The 18,934-nt window shown below is 39.1% G+C and overlaps 1 protein-coding gene across 1 annotated transcript in view; it reads right to left on the bottom strand.

The window, feature by feature from the left end:
* Window positions 1-18,934, bottom strand: part of LOC103205889 (cytochrome P450 2C18-like) — a 42,445-nt gene that overhangs the window by 21,436 nt on the left and 2,075 nt on the right. The window contains exons 2-8 of the mRNA XM_007951290.2: window positions 18,879-18,934; window positions 17,346-17,496; window positions 17,238-17,252; window positions 16,809-16,958; window positions 8,534-8,694; window positions 4,231-4,407; window positions 1,667-1,808 (exon numbers count right to left, since the gene is read on the bottom strand). Coding sequence (XP_007949481.1) covers window positions 1,667-1,808; window positions 4,231-4,407; window positions 8,534-8,694; window positions 16,809-16,958; window positions 17,238-17,252; window positions 17,346-17,454 — 754 coding nt within the window. The 5' untranslated portion in view covers window positions 17,455-17,496; window positions 18,879-18,934. The remainder of the gene's footprint in view (window positions 1-1,666; window positions 1,809-4,230; window positions 4,408-8,533; window positions 8,695-16,808; window positions 16,959-17,237; window positions 17,253-17,345; window positions 17,497-18,878) is intronic.

Raw genomic sequence — 18,934 nt, forward strand, 5'->3', positions numbered from 1 at the left:
TGTTCCTACTAGCCAGGCAGGTGGTGCAGAGCAGTGTACCTGGTCCTGGCAGTAGTTCCTGCCTATGCAGAAGGCAACTATGAACAAAGCCCTTGATTCCAGATATGTTCTTGCTAACCCAGAAGATACTTGGTGGTAGGGTTCCTGGACCCAGAAAAAGATCCTGCCAGCCCAAATAGCAGCTGGGGACAGTGTATCTGGTCCCTGAAAAAGTTCCCAAAATCCCAAAAAACAGCTGGCCACAGGGCCCCTCTCCTGGAAAATGTTCCTGACAACCCAAAAGGAGGCTTGGTGTAGAGAACCTGGTCCCAGAAAAAGTTCCCTGCCAGCCCAAAATGCATGTGGGTGCAGGGCAGCTCATATCAGAACTGGTTCCAGTCTACCCAGAAGGCAACTGGGGGTACGGAATCTGATCCCAGAGAAGTTCCTGCTGGCTCAGAAGGTACCTGGTGGCAGGGTACTCAGACAAAGACAATGTCACTGTTTGTTGTAAAGGTGACTGGGAGCAATGCACCTGGTTCCAGAGGGAGTATCTGCAGAAAACAAAGGTAGCTGTGGGAAAGGCATCTTGTCCCAGACAAAGTTCCTGCTGTCTCAAAAGGCAACTGGGTGTAAGGCTCCATTCCCAGAAAAACTTCCTGAAGTCCCAAATGACAGCTGGGTGTGAGGTGCCTGAGCTCAGAAAAAGTTCCTACTTGTACAAAAGGTTGATTGTAGCAGGATGCTTGGTCCAGGATGGTATTCCTGCCTCTCTAGCAGGTGGGAGGTAACGGGAGGTGGCCACACCATCCATTTGCTGGGATGATGTGAGATACCATTGGAATTTCCCTCCTTTCTGGTCATCAGCCATCAGTGTGGTTGCCCATGCAACCCTTGGCAAGCAGAGCTGATTGTCAAGATGCTGCCTGGATTGGAACGCTGCTTGGAAATATTTGAAATGGCCACTCCATCAGGGCATTCAGTTCTGTTTGTCCACAGTTCTGTTTGTCTCCTTATTCACTGTTTTCATTCCATTTCTTCTACTAATCTATATTTAATCCACTTCTTTAGCTTTCCTATCAAAGCTCAGTGTTACAGGTTTAGCCTCTAAATCTGATTCAGTTGGTTTCTCGTTTCTCTGTTGTAAAGGGTCTATGTAGCTTGTCTGCCTGTTCTGCCATCATGCCAGAAATCCAAGTATCCGTTTTGATTCCAAATTTTCTAGGTGATTTCTACGTGCTCAGGTAAACATTTAAAATTCCTAGTAATAATTTATTCATTGTTGGGAAACATTAGATAGTCCATCACTTCCCTTCTTTTTTATTTTGTTTCCTACACTTGCTTTACCTACCCTGTCCATCCTGAACTGGTTATTTTCTAGGCTGGTGCACAGTAGCCCCCCTGAAACTTTCCTGCTATAAATCACCTGCCCCAGGATCCTGACACCACTCCAGAGCTTTATCACATTACCAAGTGCCCACACTGTCCTTCCCTTCTCTCAGTCACTCTCCCCTGTTGTGCAAATTGTCTCATTTTTATTCTGTCACCAAACTTGTACAAATATCTACATGATGTCATAGAAATTTAAATAATGAGGCTTCTCTAAGAGAAACAAGATAGAAAATGCTAGCAGTGTCTTGTGAAATCTCTTTCTGAATTTCCCCCTGCCCACCATCTGTGGTCATACCTGTAACCTCAGGGTACTTCATCAAAAGCAGGAGTCCGTATCTAAGGGTGGTGCTTGTTGTTTCTGTCCCAGCTCCAAACAGGTCACTTATTGTGATTGTCAAGTTTTCAATAGTAAATTCAGACTGTTTATTGTGCTTTTCCTGGGAATAGTATGTGATAGTTTGACAAATTAGTTTGGCAGCATATTTAACTACAATGAAATAAAAATAATTCAGATTATTATAAACTTAAGCACACTTGAAAACTAAGGATTTCTTTTTTAGGATAATCTCCTGGATGGTATGGTAGACACTGGAGATTAGCTGACCTAATTTCAAAATCCTACTTATAATTCCCTTTCTTGTCTGAAATATCCGTTTGCCAGCTTTTGCTGCTAGGTGGGCCATACAACATAGTTCTTGACAATGAGATATGATCAGAAGCCTACTCTGCCACTTCTTATTCAAAACAGAGATGTGAAGGTACAGGAGGGTCAGGCAGCATCTCGGGACATAAGGATTTAAGCACGAAGATAGAGGCCTGTGTACTAAGTGTGGTGGAGAAAAATGGAAGGCACCTGACTCTGTGATGCATCAGGGCTACTGTCCCAGGCCTGGCCTGGCCCAACATGAGACTCCTTGGATGGAAGCTAAATAAACCCACGATTTGATTAAGCCACTTTTAATTGAGGTTTCATTTATTTGTAGACAAATAGAAACTATTATTAAATATAATATGGAGGAGCTGGACATTTGAAATACCACAGGGCCTTCCTTAACGTGAGAGAACTGGAGAGGCTTCACAGCATTAGGAATCCCCTCTCTATATATGAGCAAAATATGAAGGACTCAGGTAGGAGCTGTCTTCTGGAATGGTGTCCACACCGTTAATCAGGTTCTCATGATTACTGGAACCCCAAAAGGATAAGAATCATTCATTGCCCTAGCAGCAGAGAAGGCAGACAATGGAAGTAATGTGCTTTTTCCTTCAAATTCTTCAAACCATTCCATCTTCTTTATTAGAGTCCATCTAGAACACATAATTTCCGAGGTCCACCTCACATCCCATGCGTGGTTCTCTGACTGCCCTCTCTCTCAGCATGTCTGCCTTTCCACATTTGCTTGCTGACTGATTTCTCATTTCTGCCCAACGCTACAACACAGTCACTATCTGATCTTTGTCTCACTGGTTCAAGTTCACAAATAGGAAATCTGCTCTCATACTGAGATTTCCACATTAACTCCTATGTTTTGGCACTCACTATAGGCCTCCCATGACACAAACTCTGAGGGCACAATGGCTGCTGACTAAAATTCCATGGTTCAAACTCCCCAGCTCCTCCATTGGAGAAAAGACCTGATGTTCTGTCCTGTAAAGATATTAGCCTAGAAAACCCTATCCTATATATAGGTCACCATACATATGGTATATAGGGTCACTGAGACAGAATGACTTGATAACAAACAACAACCACAATAGGTCCCCTGATACAAACTCTTAAATTAAAAGCCTTCCTAAGTACAGCATTATTCATTTCCCATTTTTTTTTTCATTTCCTCTAAAACATTGTTTCTTCTCTGACTTGCAGGGCACTAACTAATTAATTCTCTTTCTAGATTTCTGAGAACATGACATAATAGACAACTTGATTTTATTTTAGACTCTGTATATCCATGGTCCACATTCTCATTGAGACCAAGTCTAAATAAATAAACAGTCTCCCTGCTGGTCTTGATCTTCACTCTCATCACACAGATCATTCTGTATAACTCCTGGCATAATTTCCCTAATAATTATCAGGATTTTATTCCTGTACACTAACATCTAACAGGTCAAATAAAAGTTTTCCATGCCAACATTCACGTTTAAAGGTTACTTAACAAACATCAAAACCCAAATCCATATCTGTGGAAATTTATTTTTGGTTACACTTAATTAAGGCTTCTCCCTTCCACCTACCTGATGTCTTTGCCACCACACCTCTGAACCTCTGTGTACTCTATTCAGTGCATCTGAAATGCCCTGTCCTGTACCTCTTTACAAATATTCCTTCTCACTCGCCCATGCGCTGTGTGCAAGGATCATTTCCATCTTCATCTGATGGCATGATATTTTGTATTTTTGACTTTTTTGTAATTGTTTCCATTTCAACCCAGGTGTGCATTCTGTGTCTCTTTAGTTTGATTATTAGTAGCTAAAGAACAGGGTCCTTGTACTGTAAAATTATTTTATCATTCAGTTTAAAATTATTCCATGGTGAGTACTGCAGGTATATACACATTATAGGTACTTAAAAGGCTTGTCAAACATTACTTAAACATGCCTATCAAGTACCATAGTGCCTAAGGCATTTGACTGCTAACCAGAAGGCTGACTGTTCAAACCCACCAGCCACTCCTCAGAAGGAAGCCTGGACAATCTACTTCCATAGAGATACTGCTTCAAAAACTGAATGATGGATCTCTATGAGTCAGATTCGACTCTGCAGCAGTGAGTTTGGTTTCTTTTGGTATGGAGTACAGAACTATTGAGTGAACCACAAAATGTACAAGGAAACAAATAACTGATCTGTTAATGTTTTACCTGTGACATTTTGATGAGGAAGCAATCAATGAAGTCCCGAGGATTGTTAATGTCCAGGGATTCTTGATGTTCTTTTATTTTCTCCAAAGTATAGTTTTTTAAATAAGCAACATTATTAAGTAATTTCTTATGACTCCCTGGGAAATAATCAATAAGCAGAGGAAAAGTATTGCAGATCTAAGAGAGAAGAAAATCTTTATTTAAAAAAAAAAAAAAATCCATGACAACATATATAATATGCTAAGCGTAGTGCCTAAGGCATTTGAGTGCTAACTAGAAGGCTGGCAGTTCAAACCTGCCAGCCACGCCTCGGAAGGAAGGTTGGGCAATCTACTTCCGTAGTGACACTGCCTCAGAAATCCAAGGAGGGGTCACTATGAGTCGCATCTGACTCAACGGCAGAGAGTAGAAGAACTGGTTAGAAACTGAGCCTAAAAACATGAATAGAATATGATCTCTAATTTGAAAGTAATCTTTACTGTACCTATAAAGTATTTTTCTATGCTCATAGAAAGATTCAAGGGAGAAAATTCTGACCAGAGGATCAAAGCTGATAATCTTATCCTTAACTCATATATCATCTCTACAGTATAAAAGAACATCTTTATATCTATCTATCTATATGTAGATATAGATATATATTAACATCAACTATTCCCTACAACCACAAAATAGAGGATGGCATAAATTAGTATGATTCACATTTTGTTGATAAGCATATAGGTTAAGGAAGTGGCAACCTGAACCTGATATGGAGCAGAAAGCTAGTTGTGGCTGCTTCTACCTCTGCCAAGCAGCATCAGAAATGGAATCAATATTTTAGAAATGGAGGCACTTGAAACTACCATGACACCTTACTTAGCATTTCATGTGTAAAATAACTATTAAAAAGAGCAATTAAATGATTTCTCTAAGGTCATGATAACAGCACTGTGGTGGACCAGACCGTCAATTACACACATGCAAGTTCAAGTTGAAGCTAAAGAAAATTAAAACAAATCCATGAGAACCACAATACAACCTTGTGTATTATTCCACCTGAATTTAGAGAACATCTGAAGAATAGATTTGATGCACTGAACACCAATGACTGAAGACCAGATGAGTCGTAGGATGATGTCAAAGTCATTATACATGAAGAAATCAAAACATTATCAAAATGACAGGAAAGAAAGAAAAGACCAAAATGAATGTCAGAAGATATTCTGAAACTTGCTCTTGAATGAAGAGTAGCTAAAGTGAATGGAAGAAATGATGAAATAAAAGAGTCGATTGATTTCAATGGGCATCTTGACAAAGCAAAGTAAATATATAATGAAATGTGCAACAGCCTAGATTTAGAACCAAAAAGGAAGATCATTCTTGGCATTTCTCAAGGTGAAAGAACTGAAGAAAAATGCAACCATTGAGTTGTAATATTAAAGGATTATAGAGACAAAACATTGAATAATGCAGTAAGCATCAAAAGAAGATGGAAAGTATAGACAGAGTCACTGTACCAAAAGAATTGGTCAATGCTCAAGCATTTCTGGAGGGAGCATATGATCAAGAACAAATGGAATTGAAGGAATAAGTCCAAGCTGCACTGAAGGAATTGCCTAAAAACAAGGCTCTAGGAATTGACAAAATACCCATGGAGATGTTTCAACAAACAGATGTAGCACTGGAGACACTAACTCATTTATGCCAAGAAATTTAGAAGACAGCTAGTTAGCCAACAGGCTGGAGGAGATCTATATTTGTATCCACTGCAAAGAAAGGTGATCCAACAGAATGTGGAAATTATCAAATAATATCATTAATTTCACACTCAAGTAAAATTTTGGCAATGATAAGTCAAGAATGGTTGCAGAAGTATATTGACAGAAAACTGCCAGAAATTCAAGGTGGATTCAGAAGAGGACATAGAACAAGGGATATCATTGCTAATGTTAGATGGATCTTGGCTGAAAGCAAAGAGTACCAGAAAGATGTTTACCTGTGTTTTATTCACTATACAAAGGCATTAGACTGTATGGATCATAACAAATTGTGGATAATATTACAAAGAATGGGAATTCCTGAACACTTAATTGTGCTCATGAGGAACCTGTGCAGATACCAAGAAGCAGTCATTTGAACTGAACAAGGGAATACTTCATGATTTAAAATCAGAATAAGTGTGCCAGAGTTGTACCCTTTCAGTATACTTATTCAATCTGTATGCTGAACAAATAATCTGAGAAGTTGGACTTTATGAAGAATCCAGCATTGAGATTAGAGGAAAATTCAGCAAGGCCAGGAATGCATAGGAAAGAAAGATACTGTAAAAGGTACCACAGGGAGGAAGTGGGAAGAGAGCTGTTACATTATGGGGATTGCAATAAATATCATGAAACAAAATATGTATGAATCGCGGTGTTGAAAGTGAATTTGCTTTGTAAATTTTGACCCAAATTTCAAGTAAAATAAAAGATTGGAGGAAGACTAACAATCTGTGATATACAGATGACACAGCCTTCTTTGCTCAAAGTGAAGAAGACTTGCAGCACTTACTGAGGAAGATCAAAGACCGTAGTCTTCAGTATGGATTACACCTCAACATAAAGGAAACAAAATCCTCACAACTGCACCAATAAGCAACATCACAAGAAATGGAGCAAGACTGAAGATGTCAGGGATTTCATTTTACTTGGATCTGTCATCAACACCCATGGAAGCAGCAGCCAAGAAATCAGATGATGTATTGCACAGGGAAAATGTGCTGCAAAAGACCTCTTTAAAGAGCAAAGATGTCACTTTGAAAACTAAGGTGCACCTAACGTAAGTCATGGTCTTTTGAATTGCCTCATGTGCATGTGGAAGATGGATAATGAGTAAGGAAGACTGAAGAAAAATGGATGGATTTGAAGTATAGTGTTGGCAAAGAATATTGAATATACCACAGACTACCAGAAGAACAAACAAATCTGTCTTGGAAGAACTTCAACCAGAATACACCTTAGAAGTGGGAATGGCCAGACTTGGTGTCATGTACTTTGGTCTGTACTTTGGTCATGTTGTGAAAAGGGACCAGTGCCTGGAGAAAGACATCATGCTGGGTAAAGTAGATGGTCAGGAGGAAGGGGAAGCCCCTCAATGAGCTAAATTGACACAGTGGCTGCAATGATGGGCTAAACATAGCAAAAATTGTGAGGATGGTGCAGGATCAGACTGTTTCATTCTGTCATGCATAGGCTTACTGAGTTGGAAAGAACTCAATAAAACCTGACAGCAAGATGATCAACTAAGATCATGCAGTTTTCATTTTAGGCAGAGTGCAGGATATGCCAGCTCAGCACAAGGTAAAATTGTGATGTTTATGATTTATACACCATAAAACCCAATAATTTTCTGCTCCCCAAGTTACCTTATCAGTTAGAATCACAACCGAAGCATCAAACACCCCTATATTAGTCAGCACTTCCTAGAAGCATCTGCAGTATTAAACATTTTCCCTCTTTTATATCCTAAATAGGAATATTTTTGCCAGGCAATTTGATGAAGAGGTCACTAGGTGTTGGATGGAGGACGAGCTCTGTAGTTAATGGAAGTCTTTCAACAAGGGCCTTGACTCTCCATTGACTGCTGTGTGGATATTTTCAGAAGTCATCAGAGTATTTTATGGAAACTGGGTTTGGGGTTTATTGGAAAAATGACTGGACAGGGTGTCCATGAGCTTGAAGACAGCTCTATATTCTGAGTATTGTGTTCTCATGTGGAAACTAAAGGGCAGGCTATCTCTCACTGATGTTCACTCCATGACCCTGTCTTATTTATGCAGTGTTGCTATAATAGAAACACCACAAATGAGTGGCTTTAATGAGCAGGAATTTATTTTTTTAGTGTCCAGTAGCCTAGAAGTCTGAGTTCAGGTGCCAGTTGTAGGGGAATGCTTTCTCTTTCTGTTGGCTCTGGAGGAACCTCCTTCTCCAAGAGCTTCTGCTCCTAGATCACCTTCACGTGAGGTGGCAACTTTCTTCCCTAGCTCTGCTTACTCATTTACTTATTTAATTTCTTTTAAATCTCTAAAATGGTTGACTTAAAATATTCCTTAATTGTATCTTATTAAAATAATAAAGAAATCTCATCCCCAACTGTGGTTATAGCCATAGAAAAAGGAGTTAGGATTTATAACACATGTTTTGGGGGACACAAGTCCATCCATAACAGAGTCTAAGCAGTAAATTTGTGTTCAAACCTTACAGCTTTGTCCATACAGAATTTTCAATTGCCAGAGAAAGAAAAACAAATGATTTCTCAAGAAGAAAGGATCTGGCCTTACCTGGATCCATGGGGAGCTTGCAATACTGATATTTTCATTTAATCTTTTCATCAGGTTAAGAAAATCCTGATCTTTATAATCAAAATGATTCTGGAAAATAATGGAGCAGATCACATTGCAGGGGGCACATCCCAGGACGAAAGTGGGATCACAGGGTGAGGCTAAAGCATTGAAAAATAAAAAGAAAGAAAGAAAAGAATTGTTGTTGTCGTTGTTGTTATTTGCCGTCGAGTCGGTCCCGACTCATAGCAACCCCACCTTGGGTTTCCGAGGCAATATCACTACGGAAGTAGGATTGCCCAACCTTCCTTCCAGGGAGTAGAAAAGAATTGGACACATTTAAAAAATACTATTAAAATAAACATATAAAACTCAGTGTCTCTCAGATAACAGATGTCTTCGTTACCCAGTGATGCTATCACAGATATATCCTAAGTAGATGGTTTCAACAGTTTATTCTGTCACAGTTTAGGAGACTATAAGTCTGAATGCAGAGTGCTAGATCTAGGGGAATTCTTTCTCTCTCTGTCAGTTTTGGGGGAAGGTCCTTGTCTCCTTTCAACATCTGTTGGCTGAGCACCTCTTGGAGATCTCTATGTGTCTTGGCATCAGTTTTTCCATGGGGCTAAGCAGTTCTCAGGCAGAGACCTTGGGTCCAAACACAGTCTATGCTCCTGGTTCTTCTTTCTGGGTGGTAGTCAGGTCCCTCCTTCTCTGCTTGCTTCTCTCTCCTTCGATCTCTTGTAAGATAAAAGGTGATGCAGACCACACCCAGGGGAACTGCCCTTTTATTGTATCAGGGCTGTGACCTGAGGAAGGGTGTTGAATCTCATCCTGATCCCCTTACAGCTGATTGGCTGGTGGCATCAGATCATGGGGGATTATTATATCATTACATAACTGCCAACTACATCCTTACATAATTGCTATACCACTGAGAATTATGGCCCAGCCAAGCTGACACATATTCTGGGAGCACAAAACTCAGTCCATGACTACAGGTAAAGGTAATTTTAGAAAATTTTAAGCACTGTCTACCTCTACCTAGAAATTTTCTTATTGGGGAGAAAAAGCAGTATTCATTAATGAACACATCACTGTCCCCTTAAATGTGAACTGACCATTCCATTTTGACTCCTTTGATAATGGTTTTCTCAGGGGAGTTCTGGTAAGATGGTGGAATAGACAGACAAACTACACAGACTTTCTTCAACAAAGAAAAGGGGAACCTATTAACACAGATACAGAAGATAATCCTGGAGCTCTGAGCTTTGAAAGGAAACATACAGAAGTGGACTAAATTTCGATGAGTAGAAGAGCCTGTATGAAAACACCGAAAAAGGAGACATATGGAACTGTGGTCTGTCAACGATCCCGACAGCATGGACAACTTGGATATTGCCAAGTGGTGTGAAGACCTAAGAATTAACCTAAAAATTGGCCCCTGTAGCCAAAGGCTACATGGAGGACTGCATTGGTGGCTGGTGAATAAACGGGGAAGCAGCAAACAGGGAGATGGGCTGAGCTGTAGACTTTTGGCTGTCCAGAGAGCATTGCCATTTTGAATGTTTACTAGCAGTTGGACCATTCTGGATATTTTTAGTGACAGTGTTCTCTCAGATTCCAGGCACCTAAGAATAAGCTACACTTGCCAGCTACTGCACGGACATCTGGACACAAACGACTGGAAAGATGTGACATTCCCTTTGTTATTCTTATACCACAAACCCTCTTGGTGAATGGAGATGTGGCCATCCCTCACTCCCACCCACCTTCTGGGCCGGCAGGAATTCCATCCCACTCTGTGTGCTCTGACAGAGCCTGGGTGCCCTGCCCCATGCTACACAGATTTTTTTCATTCTTTTTTTTAATTTCTCTGTTTTTGTCTTTTGAAAAATTATTATAAATCTTTTTCTTTTTTTTTTTTTCTTCCCTTTTATTACTGTTCTTTATTCTTCACTTCCTAGGTTCTAGTTTTCAGCTTTTTCTCTCTGCCCTGTTCTGGTTCCCATTTGTTTCTTTTTTGTGGTACTCCCCATTACTTTTTTTTTCTTTGCATTTTTCCCATTTTTTTTTCTTCATTATTCTCCTAATTTACCTCTTTTCTCTTATTGCTCCCTTCCCAGATATTGTGGGGCTTTTTTTTGTTTTGTTTTGTTTTCTCCCCCTGCTCTTTCTCTGCATATTTCTTTTGGCTTTTTTAAAGTATTTATTTAAATATTTTCTCTCATTTATTGCCTTTCCTTTTTTTTTTCCCTCTCTTTTTGGAGATTGTGCATGTGTGTTTATGTGATGTGTTTTGTTTTAATTTTACTTTTTTTGATGGTTTTTCAATAGTTGTTTTTGTCTAACTGAGTGGGAGACATCAACCATACCCATGGAATGCAACCACACCTTCTCCTCCTATAGCTCCACTTACTGAGTGAGAGCCACCACTTCCTTCTCCATCAACTGACCAACAATAAATGACCATCAAAAGCTTTCTTCATCCTTAATTGCTCTTCGCAAACAGTTAATAGAGATCTCTGCAGCCACTCTCATTCTCTATTAAAACCACTAGGAGACAGGTGATAAGTGCATAAGTGCTGCCAACTAGCAAATAAAGGAACACAGTCCCCTTCTTATCCAGATATGTCCACAAAAACAAAGAAAACAAAAATATTCTGTGAATCACTCCAACATACAGTCACCAATTTAATGTAAATACAATAATGTCACAATGTCTAGGAGACAACCGACCATCCCAATCCACACAAAAAAACCAACATAAAGCGGTAGAAGCAAGAGAGCTGGATACAGACCTGGAACACATCTCTGAGGAAACAGCAGCATTGGAATTCCCTGATAAGGAATTCAAAAGACTTATAATTAGGTATCTTCAAAGGATTGTGAGACAGATCAAGGAAAACACTGACAAAATTAAGGAAAGCAGACAAAACCCTAGGATAATTTTGGAAGAAAATACAAGAACATAAAGACAAAATAAATGAAAGAAATAATACATAATCTACAGATAGAAATCCAGAAGATTAATACTAAATTTTCTGAAATAGATAACACATTGAAAGAGCAAAGGAGTAGAATTGAATCAATGGAAGGCAGAATTAATGAGATTGAGGACAAATACCTAATACTTCTTTGCAAGATCTATCAGAAAAAAAGAGCAAAACAAAAAGAAGGAAGGCTAAGATTTGTGTGGGATACCATCAATAGGAATAACCTACATGTAATTGGAATTCCAGAACAGGAAGAGAAAAAGAAAACCACTGCAAAAATTGTCCAAGATTTGTTGGAAGAAAACTTCCCTGATATGATAAAATATGAGAATATATCCATTCAGGAAGTCCAATGAACCCCAAACAGGATAGACACCCCAAAAACTCAACAAGACGTATCATCATCAAACTCATCAAAACAAAAGACAAAGAAAGAATCCTGAAGGCAGCATGGGAAAAATGAATAGTTACCTACAAAGGACAACCAATAAGACTGAGCTCTTATTTCTCAGCAGAGACCATGCAGGTGAGAAGGCAATGGGATGGTATATATAAAACCCGGAAAGAGAAAAATTTCCAAACAAGAATTATACCCAGCAAAATTGTCCCTCAAATATGATGATGAAACTAGGACACTTCAAGATAAGCAGAAATTAAAGAAATTTGTTAAAACCAGACCAACTTTACAAGAGATGTGAAAGGGAGTCATTTGACCAGAGTACCAATAATAACAAATAACAACCGACCATTAATGCACAAGATGACATAACCCAGAAATCAACACGGTTTGGCAAGTATCCAAAGTAAAATAAGCTTACAAGATTGTAAACAGTGAATGTGAGACATCAATTGAGAAAAGAGGACAACTACAAACCAAAAATAGGGAAAAAATAGTGTAGTTACAGAACTTCTAAATGGTGAGGAAGATAAGTGGGTTGCAAGATACAACGGGTTCTAAACTCAGGAAGAAAATTATCAATCACAGGGTAACCTCAAAAAATGAGAAACCTTCACATCACAATAAAAAAGAAGACAAGTACAAATATTTCACAAATACTGAAAAAACAGCAACAAAGGAAATGATAACAGAATTCATAAACATAATGAGCTCAGAATAGAAAATTATACAGACAAAGAAACCAGGAACACCACCAAAAAACACATAACAAAATGACAGCAACCAATTCATACTTGTTGATAATTACACTGAATGTCAATGGACTAAATGCACCATTCAAGAGATGGAGAGTTGAAGACTGGATAAGAAAACATAATGCATCAATATGCTGTCTAGAAGACACAGAACTTAAAGACAATGACAAAAATAGACTAAAAATCAAAGATTGGAAAATGATATATCAGGCAAATGGCAACCACAAAGAGCAGGAGTGGCAATATTAATTTCTGATAAAATTGACTTTAAAATAAAAACCACCATAAGAGACAAGGAAGGACATTATATAATGATTAAAGGATCAATTGAACAAGAAAATATAACCATAATAAACATCTATGGACCCAATGAATGAGCCCCAAAATACATAAATCAGACTTTAAAAGACTTTAAAATACAAATAGATGACTCCACAGTCATAGTAGGACACTTGAATACTTCACTTTCAATGAAAGATAAGACAACTGGAAAGAAATTCAACAAAGATGCAGAAGAGCTAAACAATACAATCTACCAAGTTGACAGAGAACTTCACCCAACAACAGCACAATATACATTCTTTTCCAGTGCACATGGATCATTCTCCATGATAGACTTTATGTTAGGCCATAAAGCAAACCTTAATAAATATAAAATCTTGAAATACTGCAAAGCCTCTTCTCACATCACAATGCTATAAAATTAGAAATCAACAACAGGAAGATCAACAGAAAAAGAGAAAACACTGAAGAGCACCCTCCTTAAAAAGAACTGGGCAATAGAAGAAATAGAAAATGAATTTAAAAAATTCCTTGAATCAAAGAAGAATGAAAATATAACATACCAAAATCTTTGGGACACAGCAAAAGTAGTGATCAGAGGCCAATTTATAGCAATAAATGCACACATCAAAAAGAAGAGTCAAAATCAACACTTTAAATCAACATCTCCAACAATTAGAAAAAGAACAGCAAGAGAAGCCAAATATCACCAGAAATTAGGAAATAATAAGATTTGAGCAAAAAAGAAATGAAACAGAAAATAGAAAGACAATAGAAAAACTCAACAAGACTGGAAGTTGGTTTTTTGAAATGATTCGTAAACTTGACAAACCACTGACAAATTTAACAAAGGAAAAGAGGGAGATAATACAAATAACATGAATAAGAAAAGAAATGGGGACATCACAACAGAACTAACTGAGATAATGGTTTTTCATATATTCCATTCACACCCAATCACTTATTTACAGCTTTCTAGCTCAAAGTGCCTAAGGCACTTGACTGCTAACCAGAAGGCTGGCGGTTCAAACCCACCAGCCACTCCTTGGAAGGAAGATGGGGTAATCTACTTCCGTAGTGATATTGCCTCAGAAACCCAAGGAGAGGTCGCTATGATTCAGGTCCTACTCGATGGCAAATAACAACAACAACAACCCAAAGTGTCATTTATTTTCAGTCCACTTTTCATTTATTACAGTCCACTTTTCTCTTGAGAGCTAATGTGTATAATTTCACAGCTGTTTTGTTTTTCACCCTCACCACCATCACCAATTGAAAAGGCTGCTCTTTAAACATGTAACTGTTCAAGATATCACTACAGAATCAAGCCTATAGACAAGTATACATTAACATAGGGAAAAAGAGAAGACTAAGGACTTGGAAACTTGAAGGAAGTATATGTATAACCAGCAGAGGGAAAGACTAAAGAGAGAGAGATTATATGTAGATTTTGGTATCTGAAGGAACAAATGTACAAAAGTAAAAACCATACATGTTCTATGAGTCAAAAAATTAACACAAATGAACAAAAAGGATACATCTGTCTAAAATAAATGCAAAATAAAATATTTTTTGTTTCAAACTCAACTCAAAGGCATCAAAAAGAAAAAAGGTTACATTGGTAACTGAAGTTCTTTTAGTTCTTCATTTAATATAGAAAAAAAAGAATTTACTCCTCTAGGAAGTAGTATTTAACTCTGAGACAGCCTCCAAATTTAATTTATTTGGGCAAATGCTGCTTTCCTGTGGACTTCTAGGACATTGCTGTATATAACAAAACAAAAAACCGTTTGCCATCGAGTCAATTATGACTCATAACAACCCTATAGAACTGCCCCGTAGGGTTTCTAAGGCTGTAAATCTTTACAGAAGTAGACTGCTAGATCTTTCTCCAGTTGTGTGTAGCCAGCAACTGATTATGTTGTTGGCTGCTATCGAGCTGGTCCCTGCCTCGTAGAGTATAATGTAAATGTTAAACTTTGACTATTATTTAGGTCCAATCAATCCTTTTCCAAATAAAGAAATTGAAGCAGAGAAAATGTTTTCTTTTGATGGAGGATCTATTAAATGATTGATAAACTTTATACATAAAAAGTCCACAGAGTCTCATTTATAGATGTAATTCAGGATGACTTAAAACTGTTGTGAAGAAAAGATAGGACAGGGAAGAAGGACACAGGGAAGTAATTACAGGGAAGTAGTGGGAAGAGAGCTGTTATAATGCGGGGAACTGCAGTCAATGACATGAGACAACATATGTATGAACTGCTGTATGGAAAATAAATTTGTTCTGTAAACTTTCACCCAAATCACAGTAAAAATATAAAATAAATAAATTGGATTTTTAATAAAAAGAAAAGATAGAACATTGATAGGACACTTGCTGAGTTAGCTGCTCCTCTGCTAGGCCCCATTTCAGCTGAAAACTGAAACATTCCAGGGCTCTAAACTTTTAAGAACAAAATTCATTTTAGCTAGTGCGTTGGGGATATTTTGGAAGCCTTTGAGATCCCTTTGTGTGTGATTTGCAGCTGCACTCTAATTTTCAATCTTTCCTTTCCCACCATTTGATTGAAGGAATTAAAAACCAGGATAATTTGGAGTCCCAGTTGAAAATCAGAGTCAATTTTCTAAGTACTTTACAGTAGAGATGGTAGAGGGAAGTAAACAATTAATGTAAATATTGTACCTAAAAGCCAGTGATGGGGGGAAAGGTCAGCAAACCTGAAGAGAGTCAACTTACTTTAGGGAAGACAGGGTAAAGAATTAGCAATTTACTTAGGTAAATCATTTTATACACTGGATATGTGTATTTTGCAGAATCATGCTTATTCTTAGCATACATTTTTATTCTTAGCATATATTTTCTTAAGATGATCAATTAGTACAGTTATTAGTGAGTACCTTCAAGTAATTCACGGTGATAGTTTAAAAATTGTCCTGTATTTACAGAGGAATCACAATTAATGAGAGCTCTGCTAAGAGATGCCTGGACAATGAAAACCATAGACAGTCACTTTTCTTGGTCAGAACTGCAGGTGTGGGCTTTGAAAGAAGCTCTCAGACATGTCAGTGAGGCTGACCACACACAGAGAGGCCAAGGAAAGTGACAGACCGCAAAGGGCATTTGCTTTTTCCCTAGCAGTGTGATAAGGTCATTCCCAAAATGTCCTCTTGACTAGTGTTTCCCAGTGAAAAGTTCCGGAATAAGTGTCCTGCAATAATACTATGCTCTTTAACCTTTGAGAAAATGAGACTCAAACTCTTGTATCTTCATGCCTGGGAAGAGGAAGATTCAAAGAGTCTTTTATATGCACATTATTTATACAAAAAGCACATTATATATATATAAAGACTTTAAATCTTATCCGTCTGAGGTATGACGATACAAGCTTTTAAGTCTTATTTTCTCCAAGGGCATATGCACATTGGAAGCTCTACTGGTGTAATGGGTAAGGCATTTGACTGCTAACCAAAAGGCTGGGGGTTCAAACCCATCAGCCACTCTTCAGAAGGAAGACTGGGCAATCTACTTCCGTAGAGATACCGCTTCTGAAACCCAAGGAGGGGTAGCTATGAGTTGGATTCAACTCAACAGCAGTGAGTTTTGTTTTGTTTTCTTTTTTAGTTCTACATGCCCATTAGGTATACAATCCTGAGGGCACACACACGGCATAGGTGCAGAAACGCTCCCTTGCTCTGGGCTTCAAACCGTCGCTCTTCCCCCTGGAGGCTGAGTCCTCATGCACTAGGAAGACTTGAATGCCCTGAAATGCTTCCAAGGGCGCTCCTAGAGAACAGAGTGTTCTGTGAAGGTCCTAGATACAGAGTAGACAATCACCCACCCTTGGTTTTTCTCAACTCCTCCACTACGGAGCAGGCTTCCTCCTGAACGCGGTCCTCAATGCTCCTCTTCCCCATCCCGAAATTCCGCAGGGTCATGAGAGAGAAGCGCCGAATCTCTTTCCATGTCTTTCCGTTGCTGAAAATGATTCCTACCAGGTGGTACAATAGAAAGGAGAGCAAGTCAAGGAAGAGAATGCTAACCTAAGCAGCCACATTGGATAGGCCAGGCTCTGACTGAGTAGTTCTTCAAAATCTGTTCTCACTTGTCATTACACCCCTGTATACCGCCCCCTGCTCTGGTAGCGTAGTGGCTAAGGCACTTGACTGCTAACCAGAAGGCTGGCAGTTCAAACCCACTAGCCACTCCTCGGAAGGAAGGTTGGGCAAGTTGGGCAATCCTATTTCTGTAGTGATACTGCCTCGGAAACCCAAGGAAGGGGTCACTATGAGTCAGGTCTGACTCGACGGCACATAACAACAACATACCCCCCCTCTATACCGGCCCACAAGGCAGCCCACCTACCAAGGCTGTTAACTAGCTTTTTCAAACACTGGGAAACTGCCTCTTCCAGAGAACTCCTCTCCCTGATCAATCAAGGCTTCCTTCACTGCTTCATACCCATGCAACACCACTGTGGGCCTCATGCCAAAATACAGAGTGAACACGGGGCCATAGCTTTTTGAGAACTGGGAAAAGAAAATGAATGTAAATATTAGCAAAACTTGTCACCATTTCCTCTATATTCTGTGCATGATTCATACTCACATGATTGTTATTGTATTGATGAGGTCTTATTTTGCTATTCAAAGCTTCAAATATTCCTGAATTTTACATATATACATTTGATGGTGACTATTAAGGCTGCCATTTAAGGAGGGCCTCCGTGTGCCAGGGAACGGACTGGGCCCTTGGTCCTCACATTATTATAATCAACCGTCATATCAAAACTTTAAACATGTTTATTTACAACCATTTTATAAACAGAGGAACTGAGGTTCAGGGAATTTCAATTTAGTTCCCAGTGTTCCACAGCTGATAAATAGAAGATCTAAATTTGAACCACTGCTGGGTGGACCTCTGGCACCTGAGCAATGTATCAGTCCCAATGCCCACCTTTGGACCAATATCCAGCCAACTGATTTGGGATCACCTATAAACCTCTTCCCATGGGGATTCTAATCAGTGTCACTGTGATGGATACTAGACAGACATCTGTTTTCAAAAATCACCCCAGGTGATTCCTAGGTGAGAGCAGTTTGTGATCCGCGGGTATTACTGACACAGAAAGACAGCGGGCACCACAGAGGCAGGGCCAGGACAGGCACATCTCGTGGAGCAAGCATTTCTTCCATCCTGCAGCTTTCCAGGCCACAGACAGCAGCTCTGTGCAGAGTCCAGAAGGACCCTGTCACCACCATGGCCTCCCTGATGACTGCTGTCTTTCACTCACCCACGCTGGTTCTCAGACCACTGCTGTTCCCTTGACATCAGTAGTAATCTGCTAATATGGAGAAGTTTAATTTTCCTGGATAATCTGAACAAAACACATGGCTTATACAGTAGATGATTCATGGGATGAAATCTCTAATCACAAGTTCTTCCAACACCACTTACATTCGGCCAAAACATCACAGGAAATGGTTATGAAACAATGAAGGGTGGCCATACTCCCTCCCTCTGCCACATCACCACCTTAGGAATCCTTATTGATTTGTTTCTATTTTATAATGATCTTCATATTTATCTTCTCCCATAAGGTTTTACTTCATTCCTCTGTTTCTCACAATGGAGACTTAAAAAAAAAAAAGGCAGTGGAAATAGCAAAATCTACAAGGAGTATTTTGTTTTATAGTGATCACGGTGGCTGCGATGATGGGCTCAAGTATAGCAGGGTTTGTGGGGCTGGCACGGGATCAGGCAGTTTTTCGTTCTGCTGTGCATGGGATCGCTATGAGTCGGAAATGACTCGATGGCACTTAACAACAACAACATATGATACTTTACTTTAAAGTAGGCCTTGATTGACTTAACCCCTGCATGCCACTGGAGGAGCGTAAGGCATACTTACATTGCTTAACGATTTGCTGATATTCTTAAAATCTATCTGCAGGCTATTTCCAATAA

Source organism: Orycteropus afer, unplaced genomic scaffold (genome assembly GCF_000298275.1).
Source record: "Orycteropus afer afer isolate SDZICR_OR568_19922 unplaced genomic scaffold, OryAfe1.0 scaffold00293, whole genome shotgun sequence".
Lineage (NCBI taxonomy): Eukaryota > Metazoa > Chordata > Mammalia > Tubulidentata > Orycteropodidae > Orycteropus > Orycteropus afer.